Source organism: Populus alba, chromosome 6, assembly GCF_005239225.2.
Source record: "Populus alba chromosome 6, ASM523922v2, whole genome shotgun sequence".
Taxonomy (NCBI): Eukaryota; Viridiplantae; Streptophyta; class Magnoliopsida; order Malpighiales; family Salicaceae; genus Populus; species Populus alba.
Window position 1 is genome coordinate 14,054,136 of NC_133289.1, and position 8,135 is coordinate 14,062,270.

At 34.1% G+C, this 8,135-nt stretch overlaps 1 protein-coding gene across 2 annotated transcripts; it reads right to left on the reverse strand.

The window, feature by feature from the left end:
- Nucleotides 1-2,438: 2,438 nt before the first annotated feature.
- On the reverse strand, nt 2,439-6,708 carry LOC118047983 (syntaxin-32). Of its 2 annotated transcripts, none has more exons than XM_035057470.2 (6): nt 6,548-6,708; nt 6,121-6,459; nt 3,884-4,134; nt 3,599-3,774; nt 3,176-3,364; nt 2,439-2,784 (listed from the first exon to the last, which is right to left on the reverse strand). In XM_035057470.2, the coding sequence occupies exons 2-6, from the start codon at nt 6,359-6,361 to the stop codon at nt 2,625-2,627; spliced, it is 1,017 nt and encodes a 338-aa protein (XP_034913361.1). In that variant the 5' UTR covers nt 6,362-6,459; nt 6,548-6,708; the 3' UTR covers nt 2,439-2,624. The 2 variants fall into 2 exon arrangements, with proteins under 2 accessions (XP_034913361.1, XP_034913362.1); XM_035057471.2 differs by having other exon boundaries at nt 6,121-6,361; nt 6,548-6,707.
- Between the last annotated feature and the right edge of the window lie 1,427 nt (nt 6,709-8,135).

Below are 8,135 nucleotides of genomic sequence, written 5' to 3' on the forward strand. Positions count from 1 at the left end.
TTTTTTTTTTTTTTTTTTTTTTAATTCTTAGCACCAAACATTCCCCCACTTCCTTTTTTTATTATTCCTTTTTATCCATCCATTCTAGTCTCGTTCTTTAATCTTCACTTTAGTCCTTCTCCATCTCCCATTGCACTGCTTTACGAACTTTTTTCAAATATAATTTTTTTATATATTTTTATTTTTTTGATTTTTCACAATGATTTGTAAACACAAAAATAATAGGCAAAAGGATTGAAAATTATGAAATAGCCAAAATTGGTTAAATAGTGTTGAAAATACATTGTTTAGGATTTTTATATTTTTGTATTTTTTTTTTGTTTTTTTGAAAATATTTTAAAAAATAAAGGGTAAAAATTAAGGTATGATAGCAATCATGTCAAATTTTATAAAGGACATAGAGACATTATAGGAGTTTTGTAGATAGATTAATGGTTGGGTCTAAAACCTCAAACACGTCTTTTTTATGGTTAAAACAAAAACAAGCTATAACATCTTACTTGCTTGCGCAAGAATGGATACATGCTAACATTCGTGTGCAATTATCTTTACATCAAATTTTGATGTTTGGTTATTACATTGTCAACTGAGAAAGTTTAAGCATATAACAAGTCATTCGTAATTAACTCAAGGATGATAGATTCATGGCTATATAGCAATGATGTTGGCCTAGTCCAATTTATGATCATAAATAATATGGGTTACCTAATCAACTTTTTAGTAAATAAAAAATTAGTATGAATGGGTGAATGACAACAATTTATTTCTAGGCCAAGTGACTTGTATCTAGAAGGTAATGGTTAGGAATTCTAACACATGAATAAATGGGTCACTATAACTTATTTGTATGTTTTAAAGCTTCTAATGAAGCTTATAAATGTATTGAGTACAAGATGTGGTGTATTTTTCTAATATTAGACTCCTAGAAACCATCATTATTTGACTAAGGATAAGTATTCAATTGGAAAAATGTAAGGCCATTTACTTAAAAGTATAAACTTAAAATAATTTATTCTACTTCTTATTATGCCCAACACAATGGACAAGCATAATTAACCAAAAAAACTTTAATACTCAACATTTAAAAATTAGTTAGAAACAATCCTAAAGCTCAATATGATTCAATGATACGGGCATACAAGACTTCATAGAAGATTGCTTTAAGAATATTACAATCCATTGTTACTTAGAAAGGCTGCATGATGTGATATGAATAATATATATTATCAATCAATTATGCTAGTTAAGTTAGAAAAATTGTATAAAAAATTATCAAGAATAGAGGAACAATATATATAAAAGTTACTAAGTTAAAGAGTTACTTTAGCTTCCTCTTACAATAAATCATTTTTTAAGTTTAAATGTAAATTAAGGATTTGAATTCAAATTCCCTTTACAAATATAGAAATTAGTGTCATGGTTATTAGACCTAACTTGGAGTTAGTCTCAAATTCTCTTTTCAAATTCAAGTTAGTATTGTGTTGACTCTCCTAACACATAACATAAACCTTACCTTGATCAACTTTTAATTTAGATTTTTAAAATTATAATAATAATAATTTTTATCCTTACAATGACAAGGATCAACCAGGGTTGATCATCCTAATCTATGACTCATACCTTGACCTGAATTGACCTTCAAATCAAGCTTGAAATTATTATAATAACCACTTTTTTTTATATATTAACCTAGGTAAACCTAAATTGACTCTCCAAACATATACTTGAGCCTTACTTATTTCAACTCCTGAGTCAGATTAAAACTATAATATTAATCACTTTTGTCCTTACATTAACCAGAATCAACAATTAACCTCACTCGTGACCCAAGCTTTGCTCCGAGTGAACTCTCAAACTAAGTTTTAAAATTATAATAATAATCATTGTTATCCTTACGCTAACTCGAGTTAACCCATGTTAACACAACTCATGACCCAAGCCTTGACTAGTAACAGACTTTGCCCCAAATCAATTCTCGAATTGAGTTTTAAAACTATCATAATAATTATTTTTATTCTTACATGTCTTAAAAAATAATTTTAGAACTAGAAGTTTTTACAATGATATTTTAAAAATAACAAAATAAATATTATTTTTGGAGACATATTCCTTATGTAGCTCTTGTTTTAAAAATATAAAAATTCCCTCTAAAATAAAATTATTTGTATCTCTTCAACCAAAAACATTTACATCTTCAATGTCTCCACCTATTCTACCCCAAAACAGTAACAAAACGCTACATTACCGTTTGTGATGACACTTCATGGCAGTGAGGTCCCTAATAAGTCGCTTAAAAAAATAATCAGGATCGCTATCTGAATATTACATGGACGCCACTTCAGCCATGAACCGCAGACCATAACATTTACCAAAATCCACAATCAGCACAAGACCACCCCAGTATCAATGCCATGAGTGACGTGATCATATAGGAACAATTACACCAAGCCCTATTTTATCATTATTATGCACTTGTCCTCGTTCTTGCATACAAGGATACAAGAAGGATTTCCGGAACAAATTAAGCAGGGTTTAAAGTCAAAACTGTGTAGAGAATAGAGACCAAAAAAAAAAAACATTGGGAGCAGGAAATATACGCTTCCGGTGCATTTTCTTGTATGCTCTTATGCCACAAAAAAAACGAAAAACATGAGGAATACAATAAGTACAAGAAATATTTTCATCATCAGCCATCGGTTGGATGAAATACTGTTAAGATACCTGACCAGTTGGCCCTGCGCGCCCTCTACATTTGACAGTGACTCATCCATGTTCTCATCAATCCTGTGTCAGCAATGCCCTTAGGTGAGTTGTAAATGATTGCTAAATAAACAGTGATAGATCAAAGCAATTTCTTTTGCTTTTGCTTTCAGTAAGGATTTTTATTATGTTTTACATTTGTTCCGTTATTCTGGTGAATGTTACTCCTCTCAAACTGCCAATCCCCAATCATAAGATGCATTGGCAGATAGCAGCAGCCAACATACCAGTCATCTTTAAGAAAGACGCAGCTGTGTCCAGGACTTGGGGACACAGAAACTGTTCCCAGTACGAGGAGCTGATGAGTTCAGCTGTTCAGATGATCCTCATGCATCTATTTATGCACAAATACTGAAATACTTGTGCTTAATCAAAGCATCATTTGCAGCAATGGAAACCATAACAAAGAACAAACCTGATTGCCAGCTCTCCTTGCTGAGAAACCATTGTTGCTAGTTGAGTAAAGATGTTGCTCAGCTCATGGATTGTTGACTCCACGTTATGAAGCGCTTCAGCTCTGCTATGCATGTAACTGTCTTGTAGTGGAACCATTTGCTGTTGCTGCTGTTGCAAAAGCGGCTGGGACTCAACATCCGTCGATTTGCTGCAAAGGAGGACAATTTTCAGTGGGAAAATAAAGACTCTCTTGTCTATAGACCCACAAAATCTCACATCAGAATATCAATCAACCCATCCTCACCGAAAAACAATTCCACATCAAGAATAGAAGGAAATTTCATGAATTTGTACATAAGAAAGAAGAAAAAAAAATTAGAGAAAATACGAGGCCATTCCTACTACAACTTCCTAATAACACAACAAATGCTGTAACTTGTACCTGGGAACTAGCTGGGATGAGGATACAGAAGCATTGGCCCATGGAGGGGGAGGAGCCTGTGTTGCACTAGCAGCTGTCCTGGAAGTGAGTGGACGCTGACGAACAAAGGGATTTGAAGAGTCTTTTGAAGCAGTGGAAGAAAACAACTGCCTTCGGTTCTCATGAACCTTTAGATTCTGTACATTTACATATAATTCAAGACATCAACAATACATTACAATACCAAAAATCCTGATTATGGAATCTTGAGCTGCTTCATGTGTTAGATAGCAACTTTCAATTTACCTCTGTCCGCGTTGTGAGGACTTCTTTAAACTCCTTTGTAGCAGTCATCAAGCGATTTTTTAGGTTATCTACAACTGTGGTTGAATGAGTTGTAGTATCACTAGAGATGTTTCCGCTTTCATTCTGGGAGTTGCAAAGGAGTTGGAGGTCTACTACGGCTGCATTAAGTGCAGTAATATCTTGTTTTATAACTGCTGTCAACTCTTGGATCTCCAGAGTTGGATCATCAAACACCGATGTTCTTTTCGCCACTGATCAAAATACAAGAAATATTAATGCTAAACATTTTTTTGGCTTCATTAGATTATTACATGTCAATTCCAACCTTGAAATGGCTATATTGTTTTCAAACTCAGTCTGTAAACATTGAATGTAAAGTAATTCATTGTTTTAGATCCAAGCAATGGAATGACCGATTGCTAAAATAGAGGGTGAAAAACACAGAAAAGGTAAAAGAGATCTAGCACAACAAAAACTCATCATATAATCACAAATTTCCATAAAACTGACATAATGAAGGGCTGCATTTGTAGAATTCCTGGTGTAAAAAGATATCAAACAATGAACGGAAAAATGAAAAGACTTACAAATCAACATCCATTTCAATGGTTTCAATTCCTAAAATTTTGTTGCAGCTACCATCAAAGTGATGAGGTCTGATTATCATATTCAATCGGTAGTTTTAGATACCTTCTGACAATTTTCCACATGCAACACTCTATATTTCCAGGATGTGTACTGCTCTCCCAGGAGAGCTGAGACCCCATTGGCTCTCCCAGTCAGAATAATGATTTGTTTAATTCAAAGCTTAAGAACAACTTAACTTCTCTTATTTATGGAAATTTACAAAGTTGTATGAGAAACAGAGCAACTACCAATAAGATGTGAAACTCTAATAGTTGCAACCATACCCATGTACTAATTATTTCCAGGTTCTGTTTTTTCTGAGAAGAGAATTCATCAATAAGGATTGAGGAAATAAGTAAAACAAAATTACAAAGTAAATACAGCAGAGAAATTCAATATTATTGACAATCCACCAGACACACTGTCTTCTCACAATAAATGCTTCCAGAGAGAAGTCCTTGAAGATTCTCAAATTCAATTCTATCCACATACTCCCAAAATCTCCAAAAAAACTCAATTTCAAAGCACTAATAATCATTGATACAAAGTCACCTCCATAAATTTCATTGCAACAAAAACAAAGAAGAGACTAATAAAAGATGGGGATCAAGATGACAATACTTACATAATGAGCCTAAATTAGATAAGATTGAAACTCATGTACGTAAAATATGAGGAATATGATAATTCTCACTAAGAATCAGTATAACAAAGTTGCCTTCTCATTATATCCACCTTTGTCAACTTCTTCCCACTCCTATGAACTGAAAACCTTCAAAATATGCCATGTTAAGTAATTTGAACCTTAAAATTATGTGAATGTCCTCCTAGGAAGCATAAACCATGCATCAAACTAACACCTGAAGAAAGTGGAAAGAGCAACTGATCAGCTGATGCGCTTTGGTTTGGTCTGAGCTGCCACAATATCCTCGTACCACTCCTATATTTTTATTTGGAAGATTCTTTCCAGAATGCAGAACATTTTCAATAAAGAACATTAAGTTTATTGATTACACTTTCCAAATTAACAAACAGTAATCTTAATCTAAGACTATGAATAATAAAGGAAAAATATTTGTAACGATATTTTAATTATGTATTTTCTAAATCACATTTGGCAAAGCACATTTCTTTTCTTGTCACACAAACATTTTTTTGTTTTGTAAAGGACCAAGAATTGAAAAATAACAAAGACGATAGCATTCAAAGATAGATAGAAAGAAATAAAAAACAACCACCATGCGAGAAACAGTTACCAATTTTCCTGAACATGTGCTAACTCCCTTCCAAAAAGAAATAATAATAATAGCAGAGACAAAAACTTATCATTAAGAAATCTCTACGGATAAACACAAGATATTCGGATCCTCACACTTCAAAGAACAAAGCTCCAGCCCTCGTACTTGCTCTAGGAATGAATAGAATTATTGTTTTACACCAACGATGAAGTGAATTTTACTAATCTTGTGTTTTAAGAAAGTACCAAATTCTTTATTCAATCATTACCATTACATCACCATTACCATTGCCACAACACGATATTACTCACATCAATTATCATTCATCAAAATCATATAAATTGACGACAAAAAGAGAAGGAAGTAGCTCACGTTTTGCCAGCTTCGCCAGCTTCTGAGATGTCTGGTGGATCCCATACCCGATCATGGATGCTCTTTTATTAAATTCGGATTGAATCGCCACAGCAGATCGCGTAGCATCCGGCTTCGTGCTGCCACCGGTACTGGATGATGCCGCATTGCTCGCCGATGAGAACGATTTCTTTAGCCTCTCTGCTACACTCAGAAACTCTTGTGTCCGGTCCCGATAGGATGTTTTTACCGGCGGCATCATCTAATTTTTACAAAAGAAAAATAATAATTCTAGTTTATTATAATCTCGAAACCCTAAATTGAGGATTGATTGGGTTGTCTGTGAAACGGCACGAGATGCTGCGTTGGGGAAGACAAAGCAGGACAAATGTTAAATAGGGGTTGAATTGAGGAAGATTATAAAACGTAAAAGGAAAGAGTGACTGACCGTTTGCTCAAAGCGAGAGGAGATCTAGATCTACCTCATCAAATTCTTTTCTTTCTTTCTCTCTGCTGTCCAGTTTGGGTGCAACTGCAAAATTAAAACGCACAGTTTTAAGCTCCGACTGGTTTTACGACATCGTTCAGAGGTATAGCGTTAGCTATAATAACGAAATGGTTAAAAGGTGGGACATGCTGTGTCCAATTTTGAATACTTGTTTTGATAACCATTATTCTAGTTTTTTTTTCTCAAAAAAATAATTATTAAAATTATATATATATTGAGAATCAATAATTTTAATAACCAGTCCATCACTGGACTTGATGACTGCGCTTTGATGCAGGCAATTGATCGTGTTGTTGTTACCAGCGATTGTTGCGGAAAAAAGCACAAATTATTTTTGGAAAGTTAGTATTATCAAAATATAAATCAAACGAAAGAGAGTATGCTGGAAAATTTTGCAGCAGCAGTTGATGCTATGATCGCCATCAGTTTTCAACCTTTGTGTGTATGCAATTCTATTTACAGGAGAAGTCTTACCCTATAAATTTTAACCTAATAGGCTTTGGATCCTGAGCTAGTGTTGCACTAGGTATCCCGCGTTATATCGTTGATTAATTTTTATTTTTATATAAAAAATATCAAAAAAATATAAATAATATTCAATTTTCAAGTAAATTTAATAAATTTTATTAATTTAATAATATCATTAGAAAATAAAATATCAACAATAATAGGTCATGGTTTCCTAAGCCTCCCCCCATTTAAAGGTTATCGCACAAAAATTATAACTCAAAATAGAACTATGCCTTTCTTGGTGTCCACCCCTAGGTTGGGCCGTGGCATGCCCACACCCAACTCTAAGTGGGGTAAGGGCACGTTTGCGCCCAACCCCAAGTTGGTCAGGGACACACCCGCGCCTAACTCCATATTTGACTATGGCTCGTTTATCCCTGACCATTCTTGAGTGCAGTCACAAGGTGAACCTAACTCCTTCTAGGCTTGGTGTGCGAGTAAATCCCAACACCCCTTAGGTTGAGTGCATAGCTGAAAGATAACTCCACATTGAGCCTCTTATACTCTGAGTTTGGGTTTAGTAATTATGATACCCATCACATCCTATTAAATACGAACAAGCAGTCCATGCTTATATTAATTAGATATGATGGTACGAGCAGTAAAATAATATTATCTTACTAGTACAAGATTACATTTCTACTTCTCCTACGTTACATGAAGCAGGTCAAGTCAAGTAATATAAGAGAGGGCAGTAATATACGGAAAGGGGTTCGAAACCTTAAACCGTGAGACATAAACACACTTCTTCTTCTTCTGCCTGAATTCTACATCTTCTTCCCTTTCCTCTTCTCTATCTTCATAAAAGCTCATTAATATCTTCATTAATGTCATTTTACCATATAAAAATGCCTCATGCTAACTTGATTTTTGAAGGGTCCCTCATCAACACCCCTAGGGGTCTCCAAGGAACTTTATGCATGTATTTATTCCAAAAAAATTTCACACCCCCTTAGGAGATCCATTAAAGAAAAAGCCAGAAGTGAAGGTCGTAGAACACACTATGAATGACGTACAA

Coding starts and splice junctions, on each gene's coding strand:
- LOC118047983 (XM_035057470.2), bottom strand. CDS start 6,361: ATGATGCCGCCGGTAAAAACATCCTATCGGGACCGGACACAAGAGTTT. Junction 3,775..3,883: donor TCCTCACAACGCGGACAGAG/GTAAATTGAAAG, acceptor GTAAATGTACAG/AATCTAAAGGTTCATGAGAA. Junction 3,365..3,598: donor TCATCCCAGCTAGTTCCCAG/GTACAAGTTACA, acceptor CCTCCTTTGCAG/CAAATCGACGGATGTTGAGT.